Here is a 16271-nt window from a genome sequence, read left to right as displayed (position 1 = left end):
GTTCTTGAGTTAGTAGAACTTATAATAAGTTATCTGAAAACATATTTACCAGGTCTCTTGAAAAATATGAGCAGATGAATGGTAAATCATACACAAGTGACATATATGTTCTAATTTGTAATTAATTTACTATGTTGCTATAGTTAGCATACCACTTGGTAACGAATGAGCTGCTTTTTATAAGTATTGGTATTTTATGTGGACCTGTTGTTGTTGTTGTTGTGTAATTTATAATGTTAATTTTAAGTCCACTTTTTTATGGTTATCTGATGCCTATATTTATATGTGTGCAGTTAACGAAAAAAACAATGCGACAGATATTGCTTAGAATAATGGAGTGTTGTTTGCCAGAAGCCATTTTTTTATTTATTGGTCAGTCCTCAGTCTTGTTGTGTAAATCTTCTAAATGTATAGGTGTTTCAGGTCCAATACTGACTATTCTCAGATTATAGAAAATAGCCTCCCAAAGGAAAAGATTATTCTGCTGAAATTGCTTTGCACATTAATTACTCTGACATTACACTGTTGTTGTATTTTATTCTTATATTAGGAACAAAAGTAATGAGCTGCTTAGTTTTATTTTTCTAATTTTAGTTAGCTAACTACATCAAATATATAAAAAGTTAAGATATCATTAATAGAACTACACATTTTGTATTTGCAGTCGAATTGCTGTGAGGCAGGACACAGTATCTATGGTGGCAATATCTTTAAATATTCAACAGAAAGTTCACCCAATAATTTGGTCAGTATCGAACTTACCATTTGACTGTGTCCAGGCCATTCCTGTACGGAAACCTCTGGGAGGTACACTCATTATGTCTATCAATGCTCTTATATATCTCAATCAAAGTGTACCTCCATATGGAGTATCCTTGAACAGTATTACGGACGTCAGCACAAATTTTCCTTTGAGTGAGTAAAACAAAATTTTTGCATGAAATTAATAATACATTCACTACAACGCTTCATTCTTGAAAGACATTTGCTTCTTACTGAGAATTCTGTGTAGTAGTTACTGTTTCTTCAGCCAATAGCTTTTTAACTCATTACATTAATTTATAATGTGCTTTTAGTTCAATTTTCTTTTTATGAAGATCTCACTATCAGCTACACACAAGAAGTTCGAATGAAGTGGGACATTGGCATATTATTGTTTTTATATTCTGTAAGTAAGTGTAGAAATATTTCAGGTTTGTGCTTACTGAATGTTGATCAGCGGATTCAGTATACTTAATCCAGTCTCGATTTATGGAAGAAAAGTATCGAGCCCCATGGTAGTGTTTACAGTAATATCTTTTAGGTACTGTATGCAAGGGCATTAAAATTTAATCATAATACAAAAGTCTGCTGCATGACGTGTAGTGGCTAGCGTCACAGCCTGTACGTTGCGAAGCCCTTGGTGTAATTCCTAGCCAGGTCAACGACTTTCTTCTCTTGGGAACTGGTTGTTTGTGTTGCCCTAATCATTTCATCTCATCTTCATTGATGTGCAAGTTGCTGAACTGGTGTCAAATAGAAAGAGTTGCTCTGTGTGGCTAAATATCCCCAAACAGGGTCTCTCAGTCAATAGTGCCATACAGCTATTTCATTTTATAATGAACATAAATTTGACTATACTGCTTTCTTGTAGATCTTGCTCCCTTGAGGGTTGTGAACCGAGCAAGGTGGCGCAGTGATTAGCACTCGCATTTGGGAGGATGACAGTTCAAACCCACATCCAGCCATTCTGATTTAGGTTTTCCATGATTTCCTAAATCACTCCAGACAAATGGTTCCTTTGAAAGGGCATGGCTGCTTTCCTTCCACTATCCTTGAATAAATCAGAGTTTCTGCTTCTAATTATCTCGATGTCGAGGGTACATTAAGCCCTAATCTTCCATCCTTCTTTCATATTGTAGATTGAGATAAGTAATCATTTGATTTTTATAGCTAGATGAAATTAGAAGACCATGTCAGTAATAATTGTAATCTGTTTTGTTTGCTCGTATTAAGCAGGAAGACATCTTTGAAGACATATTGTCCTTAGTCAGTATTATGAATCAGTGTAATGCACAGAAATTTTTTCTGACTTTCTTTTTTTCTCCTATTTTCTCCTATCTTAACTCCTGTTAAAACCTGAGAAAACTTACAATGCTGCACATGAAGTTTTTAATATGTTATGGTTGACCATAGTACAGTTTCTCATTGATGTAATCATTTTTGCATGGTCATATGAGCATAATTGATAGTTGAAGAGCAAAAATGTTGAAAACATCAACAAATGAATGTAGTGTGAAGCTTATAATAAATTCTGTTGAAGAAAGATGTAAACAAGAGTGAAATTCCTGTAGATTTGTTTATTATTTGTTTGGCTACCAAGTGGGAAAGGGATTGGCAAAACATCACAGTCTTGTTTAACAAAGATTCAGTCTGAAAGGTGAAGCATACTTGAACCAGAGTGGAAATCATAGTTCAGTGAGCAATGAGTGGACAGGTCAGACCTTCCTACATAGTGTTGGGGTAAGTAAAGGTAAAGTCTGTGTCACTAGCCAGTGACCTGTGCAGATATAATACAGCCATAATTTACTGCAGTGCTGGGGGGGGAGAGAGACAGGCCCATTGCCCCAGTTGCCTTTTATCCTCAGGAAAGATCCCCGGTGCTCATTTAATAGCAAGCTGAGCGGACCAGGGTCTGCCCTGGAGGGGCTGCACCGAGGAAAAGTCCCAACACCTATCTGGGATTGAAACGAGAACCACCAGGCCAAGAGTCTAGTGCCCTACCCAAAGGGCCACCATGACCACAGAAAGGGGGAGGAGGAGATGATAATTCAGTCAAAATCAGAGGTCTAATAGATAATGATTTATGCTTATAGTCATCAAGGAATCATCATGTCATACAGTTTTCTACACAGAAGTGATGTCAACCGTTTGTTATAGTGACTTTATGAAAAAACTGCAAGGAAAAAAACAAGAACCTGATCTCAGTTGCTCGTGCCATTTCAAAGCTTGCCAGTACATCAGAAATTTGGGACGGAAAACAGTACCAATGCAATTGGTATATAATGTTCTCATGGAAATTCTGTCAGGTAACTGTGTTCTCTTGGCACAATATTGTTACAACACAGTTCAGTGTCATCATGTAATCCCTAGTATACTAAGGCATTAAGACAATTGTTATTCCTTTTATACATGCTGATTACCCCTTCCTTATGCCTTCTAGGCTTTAGTGTTCTGTATTCTGTCCATTGTTACCTTGAAGCTAACAGGAGCTGATTTCAATTTCCCATTCAGGCACCTGACTGCATCACATTTGTTTTTGTTTTTTCAGTAATTTACATACCTAACTGGACAATTTTTTAAAGGTAGAGCAGATCTATATTTCATTTATGATGAAAACAATGGTAGGATACTATTGAAATATTTATACCTATGATGTATGCATGCACACATGCGTGCACATACCTGTGTCCCTACATTGTGCCAGCTGAACGAACAATGCAAGTGCTGCATTTTGGCAGGTGGACTAGGATGTGGTAGGGTTCTGTCAGATGGGGCAGCGGGTTGAGTACAGGGAGAGAGAGGCAAGGAGAGGGATTAGGATCGGAAGGAGGCAACTGATTTGCTGAGTGTGAAGTGATGTGGGGGGGGGGGGGGGGTGTCAAGTACACGGGCTAGGCTCGTAATGCATGGAGCTGGTGGGGTTGGGGACATTCTGAAGGTGACATGGTGATGTGAATTGGGAGGGGGGAGAGGACAGAGGAAGAGGAAACTGTTGGATGAGGGGTGTGGCGACTGTGTGTTCCTGGAGATAAAGACTAGGACAATTAGGGAGATGAGGATGTGTTGTAAGGATAAATCCCATCTGCACGGTTCAGAGCAGCTGGTGGTGGATGGAAGGATCCAGGTGGCCCAGATTGTGAAGCAGCCATTTATTAAATGCAGCATGTTGTGCTCAGCTGCATCTTATGCCACTGGCTAGTCAGTTTGACAACCATTTGGCAGTGACTATTTACCTTATTGTCGTACTGACAAAAAGCTGTGCCATGTTTCAGCAGAGTTAGTATGTGACTTGGCTGCTTTCACAGGTGGCCTGACCTCTGATGGGATAGGATAATCATGTGACATGATTAGAGTAGGAAGTGGTGGATGGGTGGCAGGTCTTGCAACTTCATCTGCCAAAGGGATATGATACCTGTGGTGAGGGGTTGGGAGTGGGAGTGGCATCCGGATGAAATAGGATATTGTGTAGATTGAGTGGACAACCGAAGACTGCTTTCTTAGGGTTTGGAGGATCTTGGGTAGGCTATGTCTCATTTCAATACATGATGAGAGACAGTCAAAGCCCTGATGAAGGAAATGATTAAGGTGATACTAGGTAACGATGAGACACTCCTTTGTAGCTGATTCCTGTGGGTGTTGGGAGGATTGGGAGAGTGTGAGGATGTGACATAGGAAATCTTTTAGTGGATTAGGTTTTGGAGGTAGTGCCTATCTGCAAAGGCCTTTATGAGACTTTTAGCATATGTGGCAATGGAGTTCTCAGCACTGCAGATAAGCTGTCCACGTGTGGCTGTGTTGTGTGGGAGGGATGGCAGCTGTTGAAATGCAAGTGATTTTTGGGTTTAATGTGAACAGACGTGTGGAAGGAGCCATAAGAGAGGTGGAGGTCAACATATAGGAAGGTGGCACATTTGGGAGAGCAGTTCCAAGTAAAGAAGATGGAAGAGAAAGTGTTGAGGTTGTGAAGGAATGAGGATAAGATGCCTTGGCCCTGAGTCATGGAGATACCATCACTGACCCTGAGTCAGCCTAGGGGCTGGGAGTTTTGGAGGCTAGGAAGTTTTCCTCTAGATGGCTGTGGATTTGTTTGTATACCTTCTCTTCAAAAGAAAAGAAGCCGTGAGTCAGGATATAGTTGATAAGGTGTATAAGAAACGAGGTGGTGGGCATGGAGTCTGAAAGAGACTGGGAGAGGTAGTATTTGATAATGGCAAGGCAGTGGACATGAGGAATGTTGGTGTACAAGGAGGTGGCATAAATAGTGATGAATATGAATTCAGGAGGTAAGGAGTTGGTGATGGTGGAGAGTCCGTGATGCAAGTGGTTCACGTCTCGGATGTGAGAGGCTATGCTTCAGGCAATTGGTTTGGAAATGTTGGTCAAGTATCTTCCATCTGATTTGCCTGGTTCTCGTGTGCCCACCTGTGCAACTTTTCTGGACGTTGACTCCACTTCTCTGATGACTCCACCCACACCTCCCTCCACATTAAACCCAAAAACTACCAACAGTACCTGCATTTTGATGGCTGCCATCCCATCCATACAGCATAGCCACACGTGGACGTATGTTGAAGGTCTCACAAAGGCTTTTACAGTCAGGCAAAAACCCTGCCTTATCATCACACACTCACACACACTCTGGTTTCTCCCACCGCACTCTGGAATAAGCTACAAATGAGTGTCCCCCTCATCATCCAATATCACCCTGGATTACAACTGATCTATATCCTTCGTCACGGCTTTGATTATTTTCTGTGACGCCTTAAAATAAGGGAAATCTTATCCAAGATCCTTCCTGCCCCTCCTAAAGTAGTTTTCATTGGCCACACAACCTATACAGTACCATAGTTCATCCCCATGCTCTTCCTACTCCAAATCCCTTGTCAGTGGGTTCGTATCTCTGTGGTAGAACAAGATACAAGATGTCTGCAATCCACAGATCCAGCACTTGCTACTCCAGTCCTGTCACAGGCTTATCCTACCCATCAGATGCTGGATCACCTGTAAAAGCAGCCATGTCATACATTAAATCTCCCACAGACACTATATGGGTTCTTATGTTTGCGTGACTATCAACCAGTTGTCTCACTGCCAAATGGTTGCCCAGAACAAAGTTAACCACCCGGTGGCTTTCACACAACTGAGCTCATCGTACTCAATTTCAATGGCTGCTTCTCAATCCAAGCCATCTGGACCCTTCCCTCCACCACTAGCTTCTCTGAACTGTCAGATGGGAGTTATCTGTACAGCACATCCTCTGCTCCTATAATGATCCTGGCCTCCACATCCAATAACTCACTGTCTACACGCCCAAGACCCGATAGTTTCTTCTTTCTCTTTCCTGTCTCCCCATCCCATTTCACATCCCCACATCACCAGAAGCTTGTGCCACTCCCCGCCAGCTCCATGCATTATGTGCCTGGCCAGTGTACCTGCCACCCCTACCTCCCCATATACCTAGCCGGCAAACCAGTTGCTTCCCTCCAAGCCACTAGTCACCCATCACCAATCTCTCTCCCTGCCTCCTGCCTTTCTCTCCCTCTACCCACCCTACCCAACACAATCCCCATAACAACCTAGTCTACCTGCTGAAGTGCAGCGCTGATACTGTTCATCAAGCCAGCACCATTGAGGGACTGAGGCATGCACGCGCACTTGTGTGTGTGTGTGTGTGTGTGTGTGTGTGTGTGTGTGTGTGTATTTGCATATTTTACTCTAGCTCAGAAAAGGTTTACTCTGAAAGATAGAAAGTTTTCTTTCATTTGTGTGTGCCTATCGATCTCTCAGTGCTTCTGCTTTTCGATGAGTGGTGTCCTTTGAACCAATAGTTCTTATGCTTAGAAATATTTATGATTGATTTTCTTTTGAATTTTGCATGTAGTCAGTTTCAGTTATTGATTTCTAAAACATTTTGACAACTGGAACTCTTCTTATTTTTCAGAGGTACAAGAGGGTGTGAAGATAACTTTAGAAGGAGCGCAAGCTTCTTTTATCTCTCATGACCGGTTGGTTATCTCTCTGAAAGGAGGAGAACTTTATGTTCTCACCTTATATGCTGACAGTATGAGAAGTGTTCGAAGTTTCCATTTTGATAAGGCAGCAGCTAGTGTACTGACAACTTGCGTAAGTGTTTCTGTTCACCTAGTTTTAAGAGTTTCATTGTTTCATTCTGTGTTATAAAGAAATGTGATTAGTTAATTACTACGTTCCAGATCATTTTATACTGGAAAATCTTTCCAACAACACATAATAAAACTCAATAAAACTTCTTAAAATCCAGTATATTAGATTTTTTTTGTTCTCTTTGAGTCACATGTTATTGGGTAAGGCATTGGACTCACATTTTGGGGGGAGTAGCATTTAAACATCCATCTCTCCATCCTGTATAGATTTTTGTTGTTTTTCCCAAATTGATGAAGGCAAATGCTGTACCTTTGCCTTTTCTGTGTTAATTCCATACACACCTGACGAAAACTGTTCTCATACTGGGTACCAACACACAATCTTCTTAAAGTACATAATAAATACTTCACTACATCAAGACAATAAAAGATAGCACCACTGTACAGCTGTTCTTAAGACCTACTTCCTAAATATAAGGTATTAGATAATTACTGGTGTCATTTTTTTAGCAGCGTGTTCGGAATCACTAGCTGCAGTGATAGTTTAGCGAGATGTGAGGAACCAGAGCAAAACAGTTTTTTTGTATTATAATTCTTCTGCATATGATATATGAACAAAAGAACATTATACAATAAGGAGCAACCAAATGAGGCAGTGCAGTTGATAAGACTCTGGACCTAATAATCAGAAGGATAGAGTTTCCTCTATCCAGCCATTCTTAGTTTTTCTGTGATTTGCCTAAATCATTTTGGGCAAATACCAGGATGAGACTTTCAGCAAAGCCACTTCTGAGCACCTACCATATCCTTGTGAAACCATCCTAATACACTACCAGAAAAAAATTAGTACACCTAGAAAGATGATGTTGATTGTGATCGAGTGTTGGTATATGCCATCTGGGGGATAATAGGTATACTGATAACGGTTTCAATGTCATCCACCAATAGGTAGCATAGTGGCATAGCTACCAGAGTGCCATCTGGAGGGAATTCTCACAACCAGAAGGCTCAGTGTGGTGCAAGCATGTGAAGCAAGTAAGCAATCATGCCATGTAGATGCGTGCAATGATGCTGGTATCAGTGGTCATGTGAACATCTTTACAACTGTAGAGCAGGTTCTGGGTGTCCGCACAGCACAGACGCTCACCAGGATCCTTGTATTGTGAGGGCAGCAGTAGCAGTTCGTACAGCTACCATAGCACAGATAAGAGAGCTTGTGAACTCAGACATGTCACCTTGAACTGTTGCAAACCAGTTATCAGCAGTGGGACTAAGAGCATGTACACCTCTAGCCTGTCTTCCACTGATGCCACAGCATTGATATGCACAGCTTGACTGGACACACTAGTTCCGCCCTAGGCCCTACGGTCTGATTTGCTATAAGCTGCAACTCCTGTTTACTGTTGATGTTTCTGGAGGGGATGCTAACCAGTGTTAGGTACCTGCAGAATGTTATTAGACCCATTGTTTTGCTGTTTTTGCCACAGGAGTTAGATGTGTTGTTCCAAAATGATAAGTTTCACCCACACACACACACACTGCCATTGAAACTAAATGTGCTCTGCACGATGTGCAGCAGCTTACCTGGGCAGCATGATCTCTGGACTTGTCTCCAATTGAGCATGTGTTGGATAAGATGGGACGAGAAGTGACTCGTGCGACTCGTTAACTAACAACTCTTACAGAACTAGGTGAACAGGTCAAACAGATGTGGCATTTATGTATCCTAGAAAAGTATTTACTATCTGTATGATTAACTGGATGCCAAGGTCAGTGCCTGCATTGCTGTCTGCGGACGCTACACCATGTGCTAGTGTGGAGGTTTCAGTAATGGTTAATACTTGGTCTTTCAGAACTGCTTGTGCTACTGATCTGTAAATTAATACTAACAAAGAGATAGAGGGGCTGGCCAGTACTTATCTCAGCCCAGTATAGCCGATAGATACACAAAACAGAACAGAACATTTACGTATCGTAGCTTTCGGAACTTTGTTCCTTCGTCAGGGAGGAGAGAGGGGAAAAAAGGGGAAGAAGGGAAAGTGGATTCAGTTACTCACAACCCAGGTTATGAAGCAACAGGGGAAAGGTAAACAGGGAGGGTAGTAAAGATGGGAGGCATGGGTGTCAGAGGGGAGCCAAAGATATTGTACTGTAAGTAATGTGCCAGCTTCAAACCCAAGAGGATGCATACAGAAGTAAAGAGGTATATAGTATAAAGATAAACACAACTGTGTAGGATGAAAAGATGCGTGAATGGCTGAAGAGGAAAGGGAAAGAGGAGAAGACTGACGAGTAAATGGAAGCGAGGTTGGTTAACATAGGTTCAGTCCAGGGGGATGGTGAGATGAAAGGATGTGTTGGAGTGCAAGTTCCCATCTCTGCAGTTCCGAGGGACTGGTGTTGGGTGGGTGAAGCCAAATGGCACGTACGGTATAGCTGGTTACTAGGTCCCTAGAATTATGCTGGAGGGCATGCTCTGCTACTGGGTATTGGACATCTCCTAGGCGGACGGTTCGTCTATGCCCGTTCATACGCTCAACCAGTTTAGTTGTCGTCATACCAAAGTAAAAGGCTGTGCAGTGCAGGCATGTCAGCTGATAAATGACGTGTTGTTTCACATGTGGCCCTGCCTTGAATTGTGTGTTATACTAGTAGCAGGGCTGGAGTAGGTGGTTGTGGGGGGATGCATGGGGCAGGCTTTGCAGTGGGGTCGGTTACAGGGATAGGAATCGCTAGGTAGAGAAGGTGGTCTGGGAATATTGTAGAAACCCTACAGGGATGTTACGGAGGTTAGGGGGCTGATGAAAGGCAACTCTGGGTGATGTGGGGAGAATATTTTTAGGGGATGATCTCATTTCAGGGCTTGCCTTCAGAAAGTCATATCCCTGGCGGAGTAATTTGTTGATGTATTCGAGGCCAGGGTAATATTGGGTGACAAGGGGGATGCTTCTGTGTGGTCTGGAGGTAGGAACATTGTTGTTGGACGGGGAGAAATGTATTGCTCGGGAGATCCGTTTGTGGACAAGGTCTGCAGGATAGTTGCGGGAGAGGAAAGCACTGGTCAGGTTATTGATATAATTGTTGAGGGATTTGTCACTGGAGCAGGTACGTTTTCCACGAATACCTAGGCTGTAGGGAAGGGAGCATTTGATTTGGAATGGATGGCAGCTATCAAAGTGAAGGTACTGTTGTTTGTTTGTGGGTTTGATGTGGACAGAAGTGTGGATGTGAGCTTCAACAAGATGAAGGTCAACATCCAGGAAGGTGGCTTGGGTTTTGGAGAAGGACCAGGTGAAATTCAGATTCAAAAAGGAGTTGAGGTTATGGAGGAAATTAAGGAGTGTTTCTTCACCATGAGTCCAGACCACAAAGATGTCATCTATAAACCTATACCAGGACAGGGGAAGCAGCTGTTGGGTCTTCAGGAAAGCCTCTTCCACACTGCCCATGAAGAGGTTGGCATAGGACGGAGCCATCCTGCTTCCCGTGGCCGTTCCCCTTAATTTTTTGTAGGTCTGGCCTTCAAAAGTGAAGTAATTATGGGTGAGGATGAAGTTGACAAGTGCGATAAGGAAGATCTTCGGGTGGGCGTTGGGAGAGGTAGTATTCAAGGGCAGAGAGACCATGGGTATGTGGGATGTTTGTGTAAAGGGGTGTTGCATCTATGGTGACAAGAAAGGTTTCAGGTGGAAGGGGAGTGGGAATGGATTTCCATAGATAATTTGTATGATTATTTCTAATGTTGAGAGATGTCTTTTTTACATTCACGTTACACATTCATATGGAAATGTGGCGACATGCTGATCATGTACAGGGTGTTCTTTTTTTTATACAGATATGAGCAGTCAAGGAGAAACTTTTTAAGTTTTATTTCAAATTTAACTTTGCTGCCTATCAGACATATTATATCATAGGGTAGGTGATCAAATATTTTGGTGGCAAAATTGTGTGTCCTTTTTTGTGTTCAAGACAACAGAAGGCTCCCTGTATCAAGTTGCAAACTTGCATTTACTTTTTCAAATACCATAAGATATCCTCAAGGAACGAAGGTGTTTTTGTTTATTCTCAAAAGCAAGAAGCTATTTCTGACATACAGAATTATTTATTATAGTCCTTTATGTGCATGATAGTCTAAATTAGTCTGAGGCTGCACATTTCTGTAGGTAATGTGAGAAGGTGGAATTAAAGTGTAGAAGCAGCAAGTGTGACCTCAATATTGACTAAACCAACCTTCATGTTTGTGAATTATGGAATGTAGTAAATAGTTTAATACAGAATTTTTACGTGCATATGGAGTGCTGAACTTCTATTTCTTCACAGTAGTGACTTGATGTTTGCTGAATATTTTATTTCTGAACACTGTCATTCTGATTTCATTTGTAGAATTACATGTCTTATAACTACAAATCCATAAATTAGAAATGCAGACATATTCCAAGAACAGCTCACTTACACAGTTCAGACTAAGGTGATGCAATGGCCTTGGGAATGGCATCCAGGTAGAGAGAAAGTGAAGTGTCTGTGGTGCATAAATATCTTGAGGAACCCATTTCAAAAACTGGCACTTGATACGAGGACACTAAATACAGTTAATGTATTCTGCCATTGCTGCTTGGTGGAACAATTTCATATTTATCAATGAAAACACCGATTTGAATGTTCTACAGTATTTACATTTTTTAACGTGTTTTTGGTGTGCAAAGTTGTCTCAGATGACAACTGTAGTGTTCATCATACCTGAAAATGTATCTCCGTATGAGTGCCCCCCCCCCCCCCCTTTCCCCGCTCCCCTCCACACACACACACACCACACACACACACACACACACACACACACACACACACAGAGAGAGAGAGAGAGAGAGAGAGAGAGAGAGAGAGAGAGAGAGAGTGCTATTAGAGAGTGTGGAGGGGATGGAATGTGTAGCAGCAAAGAGAGAGTATGTTGTCAGCAACAAAGTGTTGCTGTGCTCAACAACGGATAAAAGTGTACTACCACTGAAGAACTCTGGAGGAGAGCAGATACAGCCATCCAGCAATCTTGAGGAAGACAAAATCTTATTTATTGGCAGGGGTTAGTAGAGGTAATTGTGCAGAACTACTTGAAACTGGGTTACCTCCCGCAGTAATGCACACTATAATTACATTGTCAATGAGCTGTTTCACAGTTTTTGGAGAGGTGTTACATAATACAGATTTATTGAAACAATCTCACCAAATAAAATTCATCTTAAATTCTGTAGTTGTGACTTAACACAAAACATTGAAACTAAATGTTGCATAAATCTATGCAATATCCATGTTGAGAAATGAGTTAAATAAACAGAAAATGGTGCAAGCTATGAAACACAAGAAATAAGCATCCAGCACCACTCGTATATTTAGAGATAACAGGGAAGTGAAAGGTAATTCCAGCAGATGGTTAAAAGTGTAGTGGTATCAGGCAGCAATAATAAGCTTTCGAGGCAGTACACGATTAAAATAATTGAGACAGGAGCCTGACAGCCCCAGAGGCGTAGTGCTACAGGGATTTATTTCATCTTTTGCAGACAATTAAAGAATGAAATTAAGAGATATCCAAGTCAAATAGGGGCAGACAAGAGTTTGTTAAAGGCAGTCTCCTAATGAGGCACAAGTTAGAATGCTACATATTTTTATGGCATCTGAATCAAGTATTCTAACAAGGGAATTGCACATACTGGTCATCATTGATTTTATCCAGATTTATAGGATATGCAGGGCTTGGCCAGAAATTAAATTAACAGAAGTGTGAGCTACAGGTGGCCAAGGATTTAGGTAAAATTAATGTTTTTGGCGCAGGTCAGGTGAGGTATGAGCCATTTATATTAGTGCAGTTTCCACTTTGTAATCAGAGGGTCATGGTGTTGAGTCTTTATGCAGAAACTTTTTTATTTTTCTTATTTTCAACTTTTACATTACTTTCACTGTAAATAAACCAAAATAATACTCAGTATGTTGTGTTTATTAATATTTTTATAAAAGGCATGAAAAAGAAAGACAGAGAAAAATTTGGGATTGAAAATAACTTTCCATGAATGGATTATAGTTAAAGCATACAGGATGTTGTTTTCAGTTGTTTCATTTTGACCTTCGAGCAGTCCTCGGCAGCTGCATGTGAACAATAAATTCCCAATGCAGGGAAAATCAGCCCATTAGCTGTTGGGGACAACACCAGCTATGGCTATGAAGCTCAGTTGCTCGCTAGGTCTCAATCGAATAATGTGAATTTTTCGAGAATGTTATGAAAAATATGGACTTAGCTGAAAATATAAAAGTGAAAATATTTATGTGGCTGGAACATAGGTAGAAGAAGAACAGAAGCCATATGATGATAGCATCCACAGTGAAGCGTTGAAGCACCTATTGAAAATTATGCTGGATTATAGTTTACTGTTTTTGGTAAAAAACTACACTAACATAAACTGTTCATTCCTCAGTTGACCTGTGCCAAAAGAGCTATTTGTTGTAGGCACTGTGCTGTCTTGAGCTCCTACTTCCATTCCTGGACTACCTGGATGAAATCAGTGATGAAGAGTAGGTGCAGTCCCCTTGTAAAACAAAATAACTGCTGGTTGGAAATAAATAGATGTTATAAGCAGTTGAAATGTAGAAAGCTAAAGTGAACAGAAAATCTACTGTACTCTCATGTTTGATGTCTGTTAACCACACTTACTATGTCCCAGTTTAACTCTGTTGTTAAACTGAGAATAGCAGCAGTTCTTTTATCTGCATGTTGGTTTAATGCAGCATGTAGTTTAGATATTCCAGAAAATATACTTTACCATTCTTATTGCTTTTAATGAAATGCTTTCAACTCACCAGAGTGAACTGTTTTGCTGTGTAGAACTCCGTATGTAAACAACTGTCATAATTTGGCTTTATTTATATGTAGATGAGAGGCCTGTCAGACTGTTAAAAGAATTCATGTCACACATTTGGTAAATGAAAATGAGAGGCAGAAACGACAGGCCAGACCACATGTAGGAGCAAGTTGAATAATTGTTCCAGAACTCCACTTCATTCAGTATGATGATTGTCTTGTGTTGCATTACTTACCTAGACAAAATTTGTGGGAAAAGTTAATACATTTCTGTCTTCATGAATATTATTCTTACAATTTTTTTCCCCACGATAATCTAGTTTGGTGTAAAGATGTGTTGAACTTCGTATGAGATCAATGAAGTAAGAGGTTTTCTAAATTGGCTATTAACTTATCAGAATGCTAGATAAAACTCGTAATGTAGGTCAGAATGTTTCCAATAAAGCACTGAAAATTGTCAAACATGGTATTGTGAGATACATTAAAAACTCTGTTAATGATAATTCAATCATATGGTCTTAGATTGATAGGAAATTTGAACAGTATGAGAGACAAAGATCATTTACAGTTGTGGAAATACAGAAAGCAACAGATGAGACATAATGTAGAAGAGATAAGACAGGGACATATTAGAGCATCTATTGTAGTAACTTGAATGCTTATGTCCCACTGATTGGCATGGCCATATCATGTTTCAGTGGGCATGTTTATAGTACTACTGATTTGTTATGTGGTGTTTGCTGCTAGCAAGCATTCACAGAAAAATCTGAAACAGGCTTTCAAAGGTAGCATTTCCAATGTAGGCCCTGTTTTGTGACAATTAAGATGTAATAAACATTTGCCTTAACCATAATCATCAGTCCAATACCACATTTAATACAATCACTAGCATGCAGTCAGAAAATATTAGACCCATAAAGAAGCATGATTGTATGAAGATATTACTTGCTTAAAGCGACTCATTGAAAACAAAACACAGCACTTTGTGTTGTTATAATGCGACACTCTGGCTCATCAGGCTGAACTTAGTACTTGCTAATCAGCTTCACTACACTTTTTATTCTGGTCTCATCTTTTTTTCTGTTGACTACTTCTTTTCATAACTGAAGTGAACTACTGGCAGTTTAGGGAAATGACTGTTCCCAGCTGCTACAAGACACTAGTGTAAAAGCTGCAATCTGACCAAACATTCATTAAAAAGTGAGGAAAATAGGAATTACTAGTGTCAGTATTGAATGCTGCATATCATCATACAATGATTGTCACGTAATTAGTGGCCTATTTAGGCTAAGAGGTTGTAACTTTTTTCGGTTAATTTGTAAATAAATTGTTGGTTTGTTTTTTATTTGGTCACTTTTGTTCTTTCAAATGAATTTTTAAATAAAATTTTGACTTTCTATATTCTAGTACTACTGATTAACAAATGTTTTATTTTAAAATCTCTCTCTTAGTTTTTGACAGAATTTCTATTTAATCCACTTCATTTGACCCATAGTTCTTCCTTGCCCCCTCTCTGGAAGAGCAAACCATTTAATGCCCTAAAACAATAATCATATTGTGAAACCTCAGCTTTTGTGGTGTAAAAATACTTTTTTATGATGTAAAAACACTTTTTGTGTTGAACTGCATTAGAGCCACACAGAAGATATAATCAGCCACAAGTTCTGCTTTGTTATTGTTATACTGTTGCCTTGCAAACACCACTTTTGAGAGCAACTGCGTGATTTTCAAGCAAAGCCATCTACAGTTGGTGTGGGATGTGAAGAAGGATACTGACTGTACTTGCCAATTGTTTCTGGCCAACAGCAGTGGTTTCAACCAAGTGAGGTGGCGCACTGGTTAGCACGCTGGACTCACATTTGGGAGGATGATGATTCAAACCCTTTTCCAACCATCCAGATTTAGATTTTCCATGATTTCCCCTAAATCACTCCAGGCACATGCCAAAATGCATGAAAAGTTTCCATTCCCATCCTTGACACAATCCGAGCTTGTGGTCTGTATCTAATGACTTCGATGTCGATGGGACATTAAACCCAGTCTTCTTTCCTTCCTGCAGCGGCACCCTGTGACAATCAGCTTCATATATCTCACCTCATAATTATATCTCTTTAACACGGTTTTCCATTATGTGATTTACTTAACAGTAATATATCTGTCTGTGATAAACATTTTATTCATACATGCCAGTTTACCAACAATGGTAATTGTGTGAAGCTGACTCATGTTAGGTGTAGTAGCAGTTCCCAGTTTTAGTATTTCCATACTTGACATGTTTTATCCATTGTCTTACAATACTTACAGACACATGCTAATATTCATAGATATTCATAGATATTTTTCAGATGGTGGTGAATATCTGCCATGGAAGCTTCTTGACTGTCTTGAATGTTAATGTGAAAAGAATCACAGTAGTTTGTGAACAGTTCCATCATATCACTAATTTCCATCAGTCAGGGAAAGATATGAAGGAGGAAGGTATAAAAATTGTAAACCTTTAACAAAATGTAGCTCCTGTTTCCACCTCTCCCTCTCTTTCCAAGAGA

At 40.2% G+C, this 16271-nt stretch overlaps 1 protein-coding gene across 2 annotated transcripts in view; it reads left to right on the top strand.

Annotated features, from left to right (window-relative positions):
• LOC126162339 (cleavage and polyadenylation specificity factor subunit 1) overlaps positions 1–16271 on the top strand; it is a 316445-nt gene that overhangs the window by 56884 nt on the left and 243290 nt on the right. For both annotated transcript variants that reach the window (XM_049918776.1, XM_049918777.1), the window contains exons 5-6: positions 665–915; positions 6704–6885. In XM_049918776.1, the coding sequence (XP_049774733.1) occupies positions 665–915; positions 6704–6885 (433 nt within the window). The remainder of the gene's footprint in view (positions 1–664; positions 916–6703; positions 6886–16271) is intronic.

The sequence above is a fragment of the Schistocerca cancellata genome, chromosome 2 (genome assembly GCF_023864275.1).
Source record: "Schistocerca cancellata isolate TAMUIC-IGC-003103 chromosome 2, iqSchCanc2.1, whole genome shotgun sequence".
NCBI lineage: Eukaryota > Metazoa > Arthropoda > Insecta > Orthoptera > Acrididae > Schistocerca > Schistocerca cancellata.
Note: the sequence above shows the minus strand (reverse complement) of the source record. Positions and strands in the feature narration are given on the sequence as shown.